Raw genomic sequence first — 19,031 nt, 5'->3', positions numbered from 1 at the left:
TGGAGAGTTCTTGCATTTATTTCCTTCCCATGGTAAAATCTATTAAATTCCTCAGCATATTCTGTAAATTTTGAGTCAAAATGGAAATTAGTTTGCAGCTGGTGGCTTTTGATTTCTTAGCATAAAAAGAGGACATTAAATTTCTACTTGACTATTGAGTAGATTTTCTTAGATACTGAAAGTGGAATGCAGATAAGCATTCATTTATGCAAAACCTTTGCTTGCAAAGAGGAAATAATCCAAGATGTTACTTGAGGAGTAATCTTGCCATAGTGCTTGGTATTATCAAGAATATAATAAACTGTATACGTGAAGAAGACAAGTAGGATAGGAATAAGACAAAAATAATTGTACCATCTTGAAAACTTAAAAGCAACAGGTATCTGATATTCCTGTATGGTCCCAAATTTTGTGATGGCAAAAATCTTCAGAATGTCCTGGTATTTAGCTAGGTTCTTACCTGTATTTGAGGACAGGAACTTGGCTTCTGCGTTGTTTGTTTTTCATAATAAAGTTTAATTTTTTCTGACACTGTGTCACAGATTCAGAAGTGCTACTACAGAATCTCTGAAAAGGGAGTCTTTATGCTGGAGAAGCTGACAGGTTCTTAAAATTCAGAGAACTGTTTTGCTGCCCCTGTGGTTTCTCCAGCAAATAGGAACTAAGAGCTCTTCTTTTTATGTACCTTTTTAGATGCATACAGAAAGCTCAAAGTCAAGAGTACAGCAGAAAATGGTAGAGAATGGAGTAGTGCAGTGAATACTGAATCTTTGCTGAGAATATTATTATCTTGTGTTGCTCGCATCGAGAATCAGTTTCTGAGACTTAGAAGAGGGTACTTCACACTAATTTGTTTATAGCTGGCCCAGCATTTCAACTTTTTCTTAAAAAGATGCTTGTGCGAGTATGTACAAATGGAAAGAGTAGGTCCTGTGCTTCTGTCTGTCTTTTTCTCTCTTTCCCCTACTTCTGAAGAGTGGATTTGTTTTATTTGTTTCTTAAAGCAGGGAGTCCTGCAGTTTGCTTTTTCTTTTGTGAGATGGTTGGATGGTTTGTTTGCAAACATTTGTTTTAAACATATCCCTGAAGTGGGAAAGTAAGAACAACTGCACTGGGGTCCAGAACTAAAGGGTTGGTAAGGCTCTTGAAAGAAAACAGGTGCCCTCAGAATAAATGGACTCCCAAATCAGGAAGATCTCTGGATGCTGGGCAGGGTTTTCTGAATACAGTGACTTTGGACCCCTGGCTCAGCTATTAAAATTCTAGATGGATTGCGACTTTGTTGTTGGCAAGACAGAACTTTCTAGAAAATGGCCTTCCAATTCTATTTGTGTATATTTTGGGGAAAACAGCTGTCCTCCTTGGCATCTTAATTCTAGATGATCCTTCATTTTTCTCTGTATTAATCGTAAATCTATTCTTTCTTTTAATGATTAACAATCATTTGCCAATGATGAACTCTGCCTGCATGTCAGTACTCTAAAAAGCTGCTAGATTTTCTATTGCTTAGAAAAAACCTTTGCCTGGCTTCAGTGTGTCTCACAGCCTTCACAGCTAATACTGCACTGAGTTCAAATTACGTGGGTACTAAAATCTGACTTGCTTACCCTGGGATTTAAGCCTTAGATTTTTCTTAGAATTTATTTGTAACACCAATGTTTGTTGGCATCTATGAAATATTCATCTATACGGGGATTGCTGGGTAGTATGACTGAGTACATTTGAAGAAAAATGCCTTCAGGAATTACCTTGTGTGAGGTAATGTAGGAGGATGGTAGTGCAGTCTGCCCTTGGCTTCCAGCAGGCTCCCCAGTAATGTCAATACAAAGTTACTGCATACTAACGGCCATGAAAACAGTCTTTTCTACCCTATTTTCACCACTGTCTTCTGTTTGGATTGGCCAATCTGTTTGTGTTTTTTGCCCACTGATCTTCTTGGATGATGATGACAAGATGTTCCTTTCCTCTTCAAGTGATGTCTGAGCAGAAAGGCAGCCAAGAAACCCAGCAAGTGGTGTACAAATACTAAGGTTGCAAAACAATTGTGTAAGAAAGCAGAAGTTAAACCTGATTTGTATTCACCTGTCTACGAAGAGAAGTTTGTGAGGGAGGCACAGCATCACTCCTTTTTGCCTCCTGGAATAATGCATACAGGCGAGATGACCTGGACTGAGTGTCCAAGGACTTGTTACTTGTAATTTGACTGTGGTGGAAAGACAAGAACTCCTAAAAGGTGAGAATTTGATGGAGACTTTGAGACAATTCCCAATTCAAAGTTCTGCAACCTTCTGCCCTGAAAATACTTGAGCCACTAACTACACCAGAGGGGAGATGTAATTTCATCTGCTACGTTGCATGTTGTTGGGTTTCAGCTGTTGACATTTCTGATTTTATTTTTACTCCTGAAGTAGCATGCAGCAATGTAGCATTGATAGGAGCCAGCAGAATTTGTGGATGCTAATCATCAGTTCTCGCCTTTGGGATTATCCCCACTTCACCGCATGTGTTCGAAATGGCACCACAGGTGCAGCTGCTAACAATGCAGTTGCCTGCTTTGCTATGGCTACCCATGACCTCTCATCTCTAGCCCAAGCCACCAGCCAGATACTATTATACTATATACTACTACTATATAATAAGAAAATATTAATCAGAAAATGCTGTATCACAATATGGGGAGATGGGCATTTTCTACATAAGGATACAGTTGCACTAGTTCAGTGATGTGTTAGTATTTGTTGGTGAGTGTTTAACAAGCTAATGCACTGAAACTGAACTGCAACAGTAAGCAAAGTGCAGGTGGGAAAACTCTTAGCTTGTCAGGGTCCTGTCATCACTGCCAGAGAATAACTCAAATGCACTACAAATTGACATTTATAGCACAGCAAGAGTAGCCTAGAATCGACCTCCAGGTGGATTATTTGTTATTGGCTGCTCTTGACTCTTTTGCATGGCTCTTTACTGAGCAGCATTTCAACTGCTTGTCCAGCTCAGTGCCTCACAGAAACAATAGTCAGACTGCCTTCCTTGCAGCTGAACGTGGTGGAGAGGAAGCTCATTCTTAGGACTCTGAAGCGCCTGAATGCTCTAGCATTTTCAGCTTCAAATTTCTGAAACTCTTTCCTTTCTGCAACCTACATAAGCTAAAGAAACATTTTTTTTTTCCAATTGCCTGCTTTACAAATGAGGGTTTGAGATACAGCGTTGAGGTCTTGTTTTCCTCTCAAGGTAATGTGCATTCTGCTGGGTTTACAATGGCAGCTGCCAGAAGCCTGAGGGCTTCACAAGTGACCAAGTGAGATAAGATGAGCAGCTCAACCAAAGCAGCTTTTCACCATGATGTATAGCAGGATATCACTGATTTCCTGGCATTGTTAGACACCAGCAGCCAGTGGCTATGATGGAACAGTGGGGTTTGAGTGTATTAGAAGGCAAGGAGCTAAGTCCTTAATTCAAAAATGAGCTTAAATATGGACATATTTTTGTGTTGAGAATCACATTAAAACTGTTTAAGTTCCTTCTATTGTTATGGTTAGGCACAGGCAGACATACTTGCTGAGTCAGTCCTACCATGTTAATGATCTTCATGAATCTCTAGGGGTGTCTGCTTCCTTGGGTCTCTCAAGTGACAGGAGTTAGAAGGTAAGTACTGCAAGAACAATTTTCATTTACTATTTGAGAGAACCGTTAATTCCAATTTACCCTTCCATGGATCAGTGATAAATTATGGAATTGATAACATTTGGAAATATTCCTTAAGCCTCTACAACCTTTTACATACCTATTCAGAACTACTTAAAATGAATGTTCTTAAGGAACTTCGGAGGACAGTCTCAGATGCTCTGTGATTTATTTATTCAATTATACATAGGCCACGTAGTATAAATATATAATTTCGTTCTGTTTTGACTCTCATCAATTGTTCTGCTGTTTTAGTACCTCTGTTGTAGTATGAAGCAACTGGAAGGTTGCCAGGTAAAAGTCTGTGTTCGAGCAGCCAGAAGGGATAATATGTAGAACTGGTGGAAAGAAGCAATTAAAGGTGATGTTGAGATAGTCTCAATATTGTGTGTTTTCCGTTCTCATCAGAAATATCAACATAAACAGCTGCTGCTTTACAAAGTCTCTAAAGTGAACTCTGTTTCTTTAAGTAACTGGATTCTACAGAAAACGGATGGATTACGAAATCTATGAGCAGACTTCCAGAAAACATCTTGGTCTTCAGGAAGATGTCCATGTTGATGCTCATCCTACCCTCCTGGCGCAAGGGGGAGGACAAAAGGCTTCTTTTTCCTGCTGCTGTATTTATGTAATTCAGACAGGAGCTGGAAGGTTGGATTAAGTGCAAGCCAAATATAGCTGAAAATAGTACCACAATGTCATATGTAACTGTGAATGGAGATGAGTAGAGAGGAAGTAATATCTGAGGTAAGATATATAAGAAATGCTATGTTGTTGCTTCATAACTAAACAGCTGAGATAACGTACTAATCAAAACAAATCAGAGAACACTGACTAACCACAGCAGGACCGTGCCAATCGTTTACCAGAGTCTTGGTATCACCAGCGAGTGTATTTGCATTGTTTTTGACAAGGGCAGTTGGACGGGAAGGAACAGACCGTACCAAAATGTTCAACTTTGTATTACAAATGAAGATAGATTCAGCCTGTGTTTTGTGTTTTAACCCTATGGCCTATATTTGACCATCTCTGTTTTGATATCATTGGTTGAACGCAGAGTTTCCAGTATTTTAGCAACAATTTGTTCTCTCACTTTGTGACTGAGTATGATCACAGTCCAGACACAGCAAACTGAGCTCCTGTTTGCAGGCACAAACTTGGCAATATCTGTTAATTTAACATACTTCTTGCATCAGGCAACACAGTGTATGTTATCTCAAAGACATTCTGAGCTAGGAGAGAAACATGTAGATATTTAAAGATCTTTGGTATGGCACACAAAAGTGGTGGTTCTTTCATTTATTTAGCTCTCATGTTTCAGCATAACCAAAGAAACAAAAGAAGAGCTGCTTATTATTATTAGCAGTTATGTTTGAGTCCTCATAAAATGACAATAGGTAGAAACACACAAAGACTTTGGATTTGCTCTGACAACAGAACCTTACTCAATCCAAGGTGCACACTAAGCTCTGGTTGAATATGAGCAAATGATTTGCAGATAGCCAGTACAGAAGAGGGAGAAATCTGACACTGGGACTAGAAATCATTCATTTACTTCCTGGATGCAGTGTTGCATGGTGCAGGAAACGAGTGGCAACAAAAAGCCACTGCATATCTGGACCTCCATGCATTCTTTTGAAATTAATGCTTCATTTAGTCATATTACTCTATGATGAACACCAAACGTCTGCAAATTATGGCAACGAAATGCTAAGTATATGTTTTAACTAGCATTTTGTATGCTTTCACCTTTCTTTTTTTTTTTTTTTTTTTTTTTGCATTTGCTAAAGATACCTATGTGGAACAGCATATTTTGCCAAAATTGATATTGCTTTTGTATGTTGTAGGCGTCTTGTAGGCCTTTAGAAAAAGCAGAAAGTACCAAACACTTTTTTTTTTTTAATCTGGGAAGATCTTTCTAAAAGATACACATCTCTAAAAAGATTAACTATACTCTAAAAAGAGAGGATTACAAATTCCCTCTCTTATTAGTTAAGTCTGCCTCTGCATGAGAGTTTTTTTCCCTTTGTTTAATATCCCTGATACAAGCAGTATCAGTTACACTGAAAGCACTGGCATAAAGGGGCACAGCTGTCTTCATCATTGTGTCATCTAAATGTATTCTAGTGGCGGTTAGCAAAAATGCTTACATATTGCTTCTGTTAGCACTGATAGGAATGTTTTTAAAGGTGGTTTAGACATTCTGTCCTGATGACTTTGGATGACGTAAGTTTGCGCATACTTACACTCTATTCTAGGTTGGTAGCCTTGCCAGTTATTTTCTCAAAAATCTGAAAGGTAGCAAATGTGCATGGCTGTTGAACCTCTCTGGGAAACATCAGTCTCAAGTAATTTTTTCAAGAAACAAACACAGAAGTTCCAGAGAAGCCAGTCTATTATTTTTTAGGTTGTATACATCACTAAGAACTATGAAGTGCGGAGAACTCCTATTGAAACCCGTTCCACGAACAATTCTAGACAGAGAAAGATGAGAGAAAACTGTAGTGATTTTATTTTCAGCTCCCTGTAATCCTACAAGGTAGCAGGAGAGCTAAAAAGAAAAGGGGGTGGGTGGGTGCTCTGTTATATAAAAAAGCATCACGTGGTCTACTGAGAACCTGTTTTTAAAGAGAGCAAACATGAGAAAATAATGGTGTTTTCAGGAGGAGGCTGGCGATTTCTGAACCTACCTCTAAAGTTAATGTAGACAAAGGTACAGGTTTCTACAAAAGCAAGAATTTGGGCATAAAGTGAACAATGCATTTCCTTGATAATAAAATTAATGCAAAAGGATGCAAGCGTTGGTCAATGATTTTATTTTTCCATGATTTGGGTTCATTTTTTCACAGATTTCCCAGCTATTCTGTCTAAAAGTCTCCATTCTCTGGCTGCCTATTGTCATGAAACTTACCGAAATCTATTATCTTTGAGCCTATTTCCCTCCATCACATGGCTGAATTTGGCCAGTGGTCCTAAAACTTGCTATGGTAGACAAAAGGAAACAGGAAAACATAGTGAAAGCATAGCCATAGAAGACTTGCTTCCCTCTGGGGATGAGGAGGAGTTTGTAGCTTATGTTTTTAGCAAATGTTTCTTTCCAGGATTAATAGAAGAGGAAATATACTGTAATGGCCCTACAGAAAATGAAAAGTCTGTTTACCATCTGCATGTTTTACTACTATACTCTAAAATATAATGAGGTTTCTGCTTTTCTTGGCTTTATTCTCTTTCCTGGAAAATAGAATAATGTTAAGAAAATGAACACTAAAGTTTGCTTGTCAAGGATCTATTTCAAAGGAAATTGGTAAAAGGCCCTAACAGTCAATAAATTCAGTATTTCCTAAATCACCCTATTAATCTGTGATTAGAAAATATTGGCTCACTAAATCTTGCTGTAGGGCAGAGGTAATAACCGAAGACCTCTTCAGATCATTTCTAGCTTTTTATTCTAACAGCCTCTTTATGCATGCTTACTAGTTATTCTGCTGAATGGCGTTTAACCACTAAGCCCATTTAGATTGAGATTCTACTTTGTTCACTTGCAAGTATAGTTAGGTTTCTCTCACTCCAGAACTAGTGAAATTAGTGATAGAAGCACATTCGATTTGTATTAGTTACCTCGTTCCTTTCCAGTGGCTGTATTTTCAGTGAACGTGTAATCTCTGTACATTTTATAGATGTACTGCCCAAGAAGATTCTCTGGAGGAATTCAGTTTCAAAAAAGGTTTGCGTAACTAGCAGCCCTGACCCCTCTGCGTGATTTTGAAGATGGGCATTGACTCTCACACCCTTTCTTCTGCTTTGCATCACTGACCAGTATACCTCTGTTTTCACAAGGGTAAGGTGAAGAAGTTGCCATTTCAGCTGCCTAATACATTACCATGCAAGCAATTCAGCATCTGCATTGCAAACCCTGGAGAATGCAAATGTCCAGAGAAGAACCAAATGATGATGTTAACGCACGGGGAGCATAAATGTCAGTGCTCTCCACAAAGAGAGACAGAAATGGCTTCTTTAAATGAAAACATTTCTGGAAGGAAAGACAGGCATACTGCTTGCAACTTACAAGTAAAATATTAACATGGTGTCAACAGTTTACGGGCGTTCGGCCCGGTTCCGTGATGAAGGGGAGGGGGGACCCACGGGCCCACACCCCGGGAAAAGGGGAAAAGGGTAAGGAGATGGCCCTGAGAGCAAAGAACAGCGGCAACAATCTGAGGAGAAACAAACTAATTTACTAAATAAGATATCGGAATGCAAAACAACACACTATAATACAATATAATTACAATTTAAGATGATAAATCCAATACAGAGAGAGAGAATGTCCCAAAATCAAGGTAGGCCTTACTCTACTACCGACGATAAGACGGCCGGAGAGCGAGGTGCTGCCAAGAGGAGAGACGGCGGAAAAAGGGATGAGGTCTCGTGATCTGCAAGCTTTTATCTTTTCCCTATGTCTGGAAATGGTAACAGAGGAGAAAAGTACCCTGGGAAATGTAGTAGTCCTTCTCTTCTGAGAACCAGGTACATTCACTACGTGATGTTATGATGTGGAATACCAATAACCTAAAATCACAAAACCATGACACGTGGCATTAGCTCTCTGGGGAATCTGAAGACCACCAGCCTGCACTGCTACTACTTCTCAACACTTCTGTTCGTTTTGACATTAAATACCATCAGAACTTATCATCTTCACCTGAGCTTTGCGTGCATAGGGAATACAGAATGGGACTTCAATACCAACCTATAAATTCATGAAGTGACCTATATCAAGAACATGTTAGAAGCTAAATCCATCATATAAGAGGATTTCCTTTCAATGCTGTGTGTACAAACTCATATCCCTGCCAGAAAATAAACTAGAGGTAATGTAAGCATGAAACACTACCTACTAAACAGTGCTGCAGCAAAATCTTTATATTTCAAATTACTTTTTCAAAAATACCATATTTACAGTTTTCACCAACCTACTGCCAGGAATGTGCACAAAGACAGACAAAAACCACAGAACACACCCAGAGCCTCAAACTGCTTGGTACGATCCAGAGTTATGCATTCAATCATAACAACAGATGGGGAAAGAGGAGAATTCCAAGGGAGAAGGACAGTACTGGACTGGAATTTTGCACTACAATGGAGAATGACTACAGGACACGTACAAGGGGTCACTTCTGGATGAGAGAAGATGAGAGGAAACAGTTCTTGGCCCAGCAGTGAGGAGCTTGTTGGAAAAAGGGAGAGGAGGAAAGGAGAGAGAAGAGGAAAGGAGAATGCCCCACAGGCTCCAGGAGACAAGCAGGAAGAAAAGTCTGAGGAGTGAGGGTGTGGTTTGAAAATCAAGGAGTACAATCCCAAACCAGATCCTACAGCAAACAGGGCAGTCAGTATGGGCCTTGAGATGCATGAAATGTCAGTTTTCTTTGTGAGATCAAATCAGGCTTTTTGGAGGTGTTCTGCTGTCTTTGCTGCTCTGCCACATCTTCACACTATGACTGCTGACACAGCATTCCTAAGATTTGCTTTCACCTGTTAGGCAAAATATTGGCACTCAGACTGTTCCAGTCAGCCTATGGCTGGAAACAGATGTGAATCAAATCCTACATTCACTGTCATGCTGCACGCTTTGGTCAGCAACAAGGACGTGCAGGTCCAACCTGCAGACTCCTTACTGCTTGAGGCTTTGTTTGTTACCAAATTACAGACTCTGCTGTTGATGAGGGGTGCTCTCTCATGCAGGCTAGAATATGTGCAAGAGCTGGGTTTGTTTGTTTGTTTAAAGATTAAGGATTTGCTTAAAGATTAAAGTGGCCAAACATTTGCAAATTGAACACTTCCATAGTTAAACCGTGAATTGAACTCATGTTGTGGAGCAAGACTCCAAGAAGAACATTTTAAGAGAAACACATATTGCTTTTCCAGTGAGACTTTGACTGATTCTGTGGAAAGAAGTCTAGGAACATGCAAGACACACATAGCATATTTCCATTTAAATAATAGTCCTTCCAAGGCTAAAATGCAGCTTTCCTCAGGGCTGTTCTCAAAGACTGAAAAAGAACGTCAGGCTACCATCCATAGGAGGAGCTAGTAAATCAAACCTCTGGAAAAAAAAAAAAAAGAGACATTTACTAGGAGCTTTTCCATTTGTGTTGTGGAAGGATTACTATGGATCACACCCTTCTTGGCTGCTAAGTGCTCTGCCTTTTATAAAGAAGCAAGAAAGGTGTTAGTTAATCAGAGAAGTACTAGCACAACAAACATTTAGAGACCTGAGGCCCTTTTTATTTCCCTTTTATAGACTTCAGACTGTAGGAGAAATGTCTTAAATAACGCCAGCAGTGCCTTTCAGTTGAGGCATTCCAAACTAATGGGGAAAACAAGTTTAGAAGACTCAACTAAAACACTCATACACTCAGCTAACTGTAAAGAGGTCAACTTAATTTCTGTGGAAGCACAGCTATTTGCAAAGTGGAGGAAAAAATAGCAAAATACTTTTGATTTGTGTCAAAATTTCAAATACTATCAACAAACTCTTCAGAGCTGATCAGGCTGTGAATAAGCCAACCCTTGTGATTAGCAAAGCAAGACGTTAAATGAACAGATCTTTAAACACAGAACAGGATGGAGAAGGATTTGGCCAGTGGGCATGAAGCACTGTTTTATTAGAACTCGATTCAATACATAGACCCGACCCTTAATTTGAATTATGCTCTGAAAGAGCCCTGATTCCCTCAGGCACTGATTTCTTTGGTCCACATCAGCAGTTTAGTGCTCTTGAGAGTGACAGAAAATAGTGTTTTTTGTCCATTTGTAATCCATGCTAAAAAAAAAACAAACACCTTTTTTTACCTTGCTTTGTCGCAGACTTCTTTAAAGTAATAAAAAGAGTACATCCTAATAAGGCACATTACTTAGGAGTTCCGACTTCAGTTATGAAATATGATGAAAGACTGTGGCTCAGCTTTTTTCAAACGGAGCTAGTTAGCTGTAAATTCTAGAATCAAATCTATCAACTGGAGCTCTGCATAAAAATAATTAGCTCCCATATAATGATGGTGAGGGAAGGCAACTGGAGAGAGGCAAATGCAGAGCTATTTACTGTACCAAAACCGACTGGTGACTGGCCAAGTCCTGGTGTCTCCTAGTGGTCTTGTTCCTCCAGCACATTTGATCTCAGTTTAGAAATTGATGTAGCTAACTGCAAATAAACTGCTACCACCAAACTTGTAGAGCAGATGTTACTCATCCCCTTACTGAGGCCTTATAAAGAAAAAAAAAGCTGTCTCTACCTTGCCTCAATTTTTCCTTGATGTTTACCACCAGCGAGGGACATAGACTGTAGACTTCCTGAGGGATATGGGTATACAGAATCACAGAATTATTAAGGTTGGAAAAGACCTCTAATGTTATCATGTCCAAGTGTCAAACCATGCACACTGAACTACATCCCTCAGCGCTGCATCTCCATGTTTCTTGAACAACCGCCAGGGATGGTGACTCTACTACCTCCCCGGGCTGCCTGTTCCAATGCATTACCACTCCTTCTGAGAATAAATATTTCCTAATTCTTCCTTCAGCAGCACCTCTGTGCCTGTGCCTTCTGCTCAGGGTTTCCCCAGTGCCTGCAGCCCTCCAGGTTCCCCCTAGGGCCGTGGGGTGTACCCCTGTTGATGGGTTGCTGATGGGCCAACGAGGATCAAGGTTTTAAATAACAGAAAGTTCTGATTTACAGCTTGCATCGGACCCCTCACTCCTTAGTTACTCAACAACTTTCCAATTCACGATGTCATCTCGTGGAGAGGAAGGATCTGTGTTTCCATTTCGAAGCTCAGTGGCGGGGGCTCCACCACGCACCTGGGAGCCGCCCTTCAGCGCCTGGCAGCCCGTCGCCCTTCTCGTCAGCAGCGGCGGATAGCGCTGAGGGCAGAGCATCACCACTCTCGGCCGTGCCACCGCTGGATTGAAGGGTCAGCGGGACAGACCCACGCACGCCGCCGCTGTATGGAGCCGGGAAGGGGGCTGGGTCACGGGGTGCTGCGGAAGAATATCGCACTTTGACATTCCGGAGCATTGGAGCCCCCTGTCCTAGCAGCTATTTCCCCGCTACTCAGCGGGAGCCGCGAAGGATGGAAAGGCGGCGGCAGACGGAGGGGCAGGCGGGAGGCGAGGGAGAGAGGAGCGGTAGAGGAGGCTCAGCGGAGCGGGACTATTTGAGGAGACCCTGGCGGAGCTTGCGAGGAGCGGAGTGATCCCACCGCCGGAGTGAGCGGCCCCGCGAGGCAGAAAAGGGCGGGGGGGGGGGGGGGCACCTTCTCTGTGAGAACGTTGCCCCTTCCCCCCCCCCCCGTTCCCAACCCCCCCCCCCCCTTCCTCTCCCTCCCCCCCACGCTTCTCCCGCCGTGTGTGGGGTGCAGTGGCGCCCTCTCTCCCGCTTTGCTGCTATCTCTTGCCCCTCGCGCCCCTTCCCACCCTCGGGGAGCTCTCCCCCAGCCATGGCCCAGATCCTGCCCATTCGCTTCCAGGAGCACTTCCAGGTGAGCTCAAGGGGAGAGGGAACACAGGGAGGGGGCTGTTCCGTTCTACCTCTCCGTGGCCCTCGGAGATGGGCGGCCGTGGCCTAGCCCGGGGTGCGGGGAGTTGTGTTGTGAAGGACCGCGGAGTGCAGCGCCCCCATCCACCGCCGGGCGCGATTTGTGCAGAGTCATTCGTGGCCGCTCCGGGAAGGGAGGGTGGCTCCCCCGCTTCAGAGGGGGCCGTCGTCTCTCGGCATGATCGGGGCTTTAGTCTTCTACACACCGACCGTCCTCCCCCGGATTTTGGGGAGGCGTGTGGCTGCCGGCTGGGGAGGCGAGGGGCTGATGGCTGCTGCACGGTCTCTGCCTCCCTTCCAAACGTAACGATATGGAAAAAAAGAAAAAGCCCTTCCTCAGAATGACACAGTTCTGTTCCTGATGGCCTATGAGCAGCATCAGTGCTGGAAGAGGTCCATGACTAATGGATGCCGTGCAGCCAAACCGGTTTCTCTGTTCCTTCATAACCTGATGCTGAGGAAGGGTTGGGAATGGAGCGGGAGGACAGCAGCCTGCGAGCATGCAGTGTAAGGCAGGAATTAGAGGAATTTGCTAAACGAATGAGGGAACAGGAAGTGGAGTTGACAAGTCACCCTGCTGTCCCTGCACGACCTCCTGTCAAATCAATCTTCCATTTCAAAATATGAACTGTGTACCCATCCTCTGAGAGACTTGGTGCTGCTGCAGGCCTTGGAGCTCAGGAAATAGCCATTACTGACTCCAGCTCCTTTGTGGGGAGAGTTTTTGGGTGACTGTGAGAACTGCCTTGGTCATTCTGGGAGAAAAGCAAGGCTGGAAAAAGTGACAGGGCAATGGGTTCCAGAAATATCTGTTCTGTGCCAGTGAGAGCATACACCTGCCTCCTCTCTGGAGTTGAGAGTTTAATATAGTAAAGAATTACTCCTCCTTCCCCCTTAACCCTGCCTCTGTCCACAGAATAGCAGTGATTGCAGTAATGCAATTAATTCGTGGTAGATGCAGGACAGCTGTCTGAGTAAGAAAGTGAGGGTAAGGGCATTTTTAATGTCAGACACCTTAGGAAGAAGCATTTGGTTTTCACAACTTAAAGCTAGCAAATGTCACTGATCTTGCTGGTTGTGTTTGGCTATGCAGTGATGATGAGAGAACGTCACACTTAATGTTATAGGTGCAATGTCCTGCTTTGCATATTAAATGACTGTTTCTGTGGGCTCGTTCTGTCTTGCAGCACTGCCAGTGTGAGTATTAGAGCAATTCTAGTTTGAGTGGGGAGCTAGTAACTTCTCCAGGGAGCCCTGCTGAAGTCACATGCTGTTTTTTGCCACCACCTGCTTTTGCTCCTAAATGATTTGATCTTACTGGGAGGAGTAAGCCTGTGCTGGAGGGAGACTGCACAGAGGAGCAGGGGAAATCTTGGGACCATGCCGCTGGTATGTGGAACTGGATTGTTCAGTGGGATTCACTCCTCCGTGCTCCCCCACCACCCTCTCAGTCTGAGAGCAGTGGCTCCAAAGCAGTGCTCCGCACTAGGAAGCTGAGATTAGTGGCTGGGACAGGAATGCATCAGCCTCCTCGGTGTTACTTCAGCATCTGTCTTTACATGACAGACGAAATGGGGAGAGAGGTCAGAAGAAAGGTGGGAGCTGGTAGTGTTTGTTCTGGCTGGATATCTGAAGCATAGTTTTATCAACTCTAACTTAACATTACATGTATCTACTCTAGATGTGTTAACATGTAGAGTCACAGTTTACTCCTTGTTGTTGGTCAGTAAGGAGTTTTCTTACGACAAGATTATGAACAGGAGCAAAGGCCTAATGCTTCATTATCATCCACCTTAATCTTTTTTTTTTTTTCCCTCATCCCTAGATTTCTTCCAAAGAATAGGCTTGGCTACAGTTAAATTGTCATACTTGAAATGAGTAGTGTGAGAGATTTACTACACTGCTTTATGATGTTAAATCAAAAACAGTTTCTTATAACTGCTGTATATCAATAATCCTATATTAAGTCTTTCTGCATCTTAATTCAAACTGTACTGTTTCTGCAGCTACTTCAATTAAATATGTCTGTAAGTAGCTAGAGTAGCTGTTAACTTTAATTACTCAATTTCAAATTCAGCCTGGTGCTGATGGAACATTATTTCACTTGTGGTAAGTCTTCCCTATGCTCTGCTAAAAGGAGAAATGAAGTATGCAGAAAGTGGTCTTCAGGGAAGCTAAACAAGTTGTAATGCTAAGTACTGAACTCTCCCACTCTCTAGCTGGATAAACAAGTGTGAAAAGAAATAGTGACCTTGATTCACATAAAATTGGAGGAGTATTAGGTAGACTGCTTACATTCCTTGTGCAGCTTGTTTTGTTTTATGTTGATCGTTCTTCTAACTGAACTGTACCTCCAAGGCTGTGCAGGAGGAATGTCTGCTAGTCGCTGTGTGTGAAATTGGAAGTTGTTACAGCTTGCGCTGTCAACCTTGGTATGAGCTTGTGAGCTGGAAGACAGTAGCTACTGTAAGAGATGCAGGTATTGATCAGCTTAGTACTGCCCCAAGTCTTGCATTTTGCTTATTCTTCCAAACTCAGAGGATATTATCATTAATTCAAGTCCTACAACAAAGGCTGGCAATAAGCTGAGGACTTTACTTCTAATAGCTGATCAGCTGTAGCAGAAGTATAGACTACTGCAGCCTTGCTATAGTGATGAACTGCTGGGATGTACTATTTAAGCTATTAGGATATAATTGGATTCTTAATTCCAGTGCTTCTGTTGGAGCAGTGAATTATGAATTATTTACTGGGTTGCAGTTTACAATGGGAATGCCATAGAAGACTAAATATGCTGGTACACTGACTGGGAGTAACATTACTGGAATTCAGTGAACAAAATGTTCTTGATCTGAAATTGAACTTTCCTGTATTAGTCATAGGCTTGTTCTTAAAAGCTTAATTTCATCACCTTTTGATCTCTCTCTTTTTTTTTTTTTAAAGCTCTCACTAGTAAAAATCTCAGCTAGCCCTGTAGAGGAGAAAACAACAGTTACACAAAGTCTTGGGTTTCTTGGTTCTTCATCCTGTAGATGGACAGGCACATTGATCTGTAGGCAGCTTTCTGCTTTCTGTGGAGTGACTAGTACAAACTATTAAGCACAAACAACTGAAAAAAACTTGTGTGCATGTTTTGTGTCCTTTATGTGGAAATTCTGTGCGTTTTGGTTCAGTACTGAGAAGCTCAAGTCTGATCTTAAAGTGATGTAGATTTACTTTTGTCACTTCATTGGCAAAACCACTTTCTTCTTTTGAATAGTCTGAGATGTCCTCTTAAGAATTACTGTCTGTTGTGCCATAGGCATGATTCAGCTCAGCTGTAACGGATTTCCAAAGTTTGCTTTGGCTAGATGTGAGAGTGTAAAAGCACTCAGGATGTTTTCAGCTGTAAATGACTTCTTGGATTTGTATTCAGAAGGTAGAGCTGAATATCGTGATGATTCAGTGATTTAGTGTTGAAGAGACCATATTTGCTCAATGGATTGAAAGGTAACCTGTGTAGAGAGACTCTTTGAACAAATGATCTAATTGTCATCATTGACATACAGGAACCGGTTTGTATAGGGAGTAACTTTTTTTATTACGAAAGTGTGATTGCAGCTACAACTAAACCCTGTGATCCTGTGGTCTTGCATGTTTCAGCTGTTGTGTACTTCCTTGATGTTGCTTGCCTGTCAAGATGGGAACAACAACAGGAGAGCTGGCAGTGGGGACAGGATGTCCAACAGCTATATGCAGTTCCTTATTGGCATGTTGTTTTAACTTTATATAGCCATACAAGCTAAATAAAGTGCTCTGAGAAACTACTGCTGTGTTCTTAGTTTGTATTGTGCTTTAAATGATATGTTCTTACAGAGCTGCTTGTAGGCAATGTTTAAATGTTGTTTAGATACCTATAGCTTCTGTCTAAGCCTTACTCTTTTGAAATGGGATTGAAACAGCCATCGATTCAAACATCTGGAAAGCATTTCCATTAGAGCTGTGTGGTACTAACCTGAAGTGGGATATTTTCTGGACATTGGAGAGATTTTTAAATTCACCAAGTTATGTGGGCTCCAGCATTTAACTGAAGGTATATCCCAAGTATTTGGATGTAGTACTGAACAGACTGTAGGTTAGTCTTCAGTATTTACCACTAGAGAAAGGGGTTGAGTTTGAAGACTTTGTATGAGTGTCTGAGTTGGTCTGTGCTGGCTCAGTCTGGATCACTGCCTTTCTGCAGAAAGAGTCTCACTAGAAAGCCCAACATTCAGTAAAATTCTCATATAAAAGCATGAGTAAACTGGAATAGGGAAAGATTACTAAATTTCAGATGAATAGTCACGTTTCATCCTAACTGTGGAATTTAAATAATATGTATCTTGTTAATTCTTATTACAGGAGTTGTCAGTATCTTAAAATAGTGAAAAATATGTTTGGTAGGCAATGATCTAATACAGCCTGTAATAATATTATATATCTGTATTATCTGGGTCATTCAGCCTGATAGTGAAGAAGCAGTGCTGGCTAAATATTCCTTGCTTAGGGTTGTAAAGGGTATCTGTTCCTGTTCTTATGTATAGTCATAGGTTTGTTGGACTGATTCCATGGAGCACCTGCCCACTGATAAGGATGCATACTGTTGCACTGATGGAAGTAAATCTTCAGTGCTTTTCCTATTGCTAAAATAAGAAGCTTTTTTTATTCACTGAGGCAGTATTTACATGACCATCCTTTAGAAAGTAGTGACGTTTTTGGCTTAAGAAGTTTACTGTCTAGCCTAATAAGAGGATGGCAGCAATAACCACACACCATGCATAGTTAGTTTCTGAAACTTTTGCTAGATGTTATGCAGTTAAAACTGGATGTTATGCCAGAATTTGAGGCGGAAATTTATTTCTCAGTAAAGATACCGTAGGTATTATGATTCTTCAGTAGAGACCAGATTTTGAAGAAGATAAAAGCTTGGGCTTAAAACTGAACTTGTACTAGACTAATGCCTCAAGATTCTCATTGTACAGAGTGAGTGTCAAGTGGCCTTCTTGAAGAGGGTGTCAAGCTGAAGCGTGGTGCCTGAGAAGGGACATCGGAGAGGCTGCGCTTCTGCTTCAGTGCTCTGAGTTGGGATTAATTCAGTCAAGACAAGGTTGGCCATGCTATGGTTAAATCACTTGTGACACTTCACTTTATCAGTCTTTCATAATAGGTTATATTTTGGTAGGTAAGCTGAGATCATGCCAAACATTGAAGTGTGAATGTATAATTTTCAGTGAGTGGATGTTGTCAAGTCTAGAGCATGTAATCAAGAACACTGAATCTAGGGAACTATCACTTATTCTCCTTGTTCAGGGTCATAGATGACATAGCTACAACTTGTGTGTTTATTGGGTACCGAACTTTCTGCATTATGTGAATCTTCTTAATGTGGAAACATTTTCCTTTACTGACACAAAAGCCTGTAATAGCTGCATGCTCTCTGGACAGTTCTTGAAGCTCTAGTCACAAGTTGCTTCTGATATTTTAGTGTCTAAACTTTGATAACCTTTTGGCATGAATGGCACCTACTTCTGTTTACTGGCTTGTATAGAAGTATGTACCTATAAACTGAGGAGACAGCTGAATGGGTCTTGATTATTGTGCTGACATGTCTGGAGGGGGAGCAAACATCTTCTTACACATGCATACATTTAGCTTGTATTGCATTACTGAAGCTTATGTATGTCAAGATTAGCAACTCCTAAGCTGAATAGCTCTTCATTAGTAAGCTGAAGAGAAAATAATTCCTGAGTTCTTCTTGGGCACAGCTCCAATGCAATGCTGCATTTCTAAGTATCTCAGTTACCTACCCAATTTATGGGTTAGTGAGTAGCTTTACATAAGCTGCAGCTAGCCATGATCAGCCAGATCAGAACGCACTGAACAGCTTGTGACACTGCCATGCCTCTTGTTGCCCAAGTGGGCAACATGGCTCTATTGTGTGTAGGTACTGATAGTAAGTATGAATAGGGTCTGATTACTGGGTGATGCTGATGGTAGTTTCTATCCTGTCTGCTTGAGGGCAGTTATTTTTCAATTGCAGTGTGCTGAAAAGCAGTACGGGCTTATGCATGTGTGTCCAACCTTTTGGCTCACCTGGGCTGCATTGTGTGAAGAGGAATTGTTTTGGCTTGTGTATATGTAGGTTGCTCCTAAAGTCCACGAAAACTACAACAGATAGAGTCAGCATAGTAACACTGCTTGGCAGAGCAAATTTGCAGCTACAAAACACCTGTTTTCAACCGAATCACAACCACTAGCTATGCATTTTTTTTTTGCCAGTAATGAAGAGCCTGCATGCTACGCTTGTAGAAGTCTGCACCAGTGGCATTGAACCACTGTCATTGCTGCTGAAATGCACCACCCACTCCCTCACTGTGCTCACATTGACTGTTTGGTCTCTATAAACGTTCAGGAAGCACTGATAAATGTCAGTGGGTGTCATTTTTCTCCATGGAGGACTTCCTTTCTGCACCTTCGCTTCATATGCACTTCCATGTCAGACACCAATCTGTCAGAGTGCCCCTCTGCTGCCGTCTGTCACTCAGCAACAAAATGTAATGGAATACTGGCAGGAAGGTTTAACCTCTACTGCCATACCACCAGCATCTGCCTCTGATGTCATGGGCCAACATAATAAAATAGGAGGCATTACTTTTGGATCAGCCTTCTTGAAAGCTGTTCCCAAATTCCTGTATCAAAACAGAAAGCAAGGCTGCATATTTTTCACTTTTCCCAGGAC

At 41.8% G+C, this 19,031-nt stretch overlaps 1 protein-coding gene across 7 annotated transcripts in view; it reads left to right on the top strand.

The window, feature by feature from the left end:
* Positions 10,534-19,031, top strand: part of CLTCL1 (clathrin heavy chain like 1) — a 41,303-nt gene continuing 32,805 nt past the window's right edge. For 3 of the 7 annotated variants that reach the window (XR_002443318.1, XR_002443319.1, XM_021412327.1), the window contains exon 1: positions 12,028-12,218. Coding sequence is in view for 3 of the 7 variants with exons in the window: in XM_021412327.1 (XP_021268002.1) it covers positions 12,177-12,218 (42 nt within the window). In the remaining 4 variants the exon portion in view is untranslated. Of the gene's footprint in view, positions 11,684-11,721; positions 11,947-12,027; positions 12,219-13,508; positions 13,664-19,031 lie in introns of those variants that run through there. The other 4 variants (XM_021412325.1, XM_021412326.1, XM_021412323.1 and 1 more) reach the window with 4 other exon arrangements.

This window comes from Numida meleagris, chromosome 14 (assembly GCF_002078875.1).
Source record: "Numida meleagris isolate 19003 breed g44 Domestic line chromosome 14, NumMel1.0, whole genome shotgun sequence".
Taxonomy (NCBI): Eukaryota; Metazoa; Chordata; class Aves; order Galliformes; family Numididae; genus Numida; species Numida meleagris.
The sequence above is the reverse complement of the archived record's forward strand: the minus strand, read 5'-3'. Positions and strand labels throughout refer to the sequence as shown.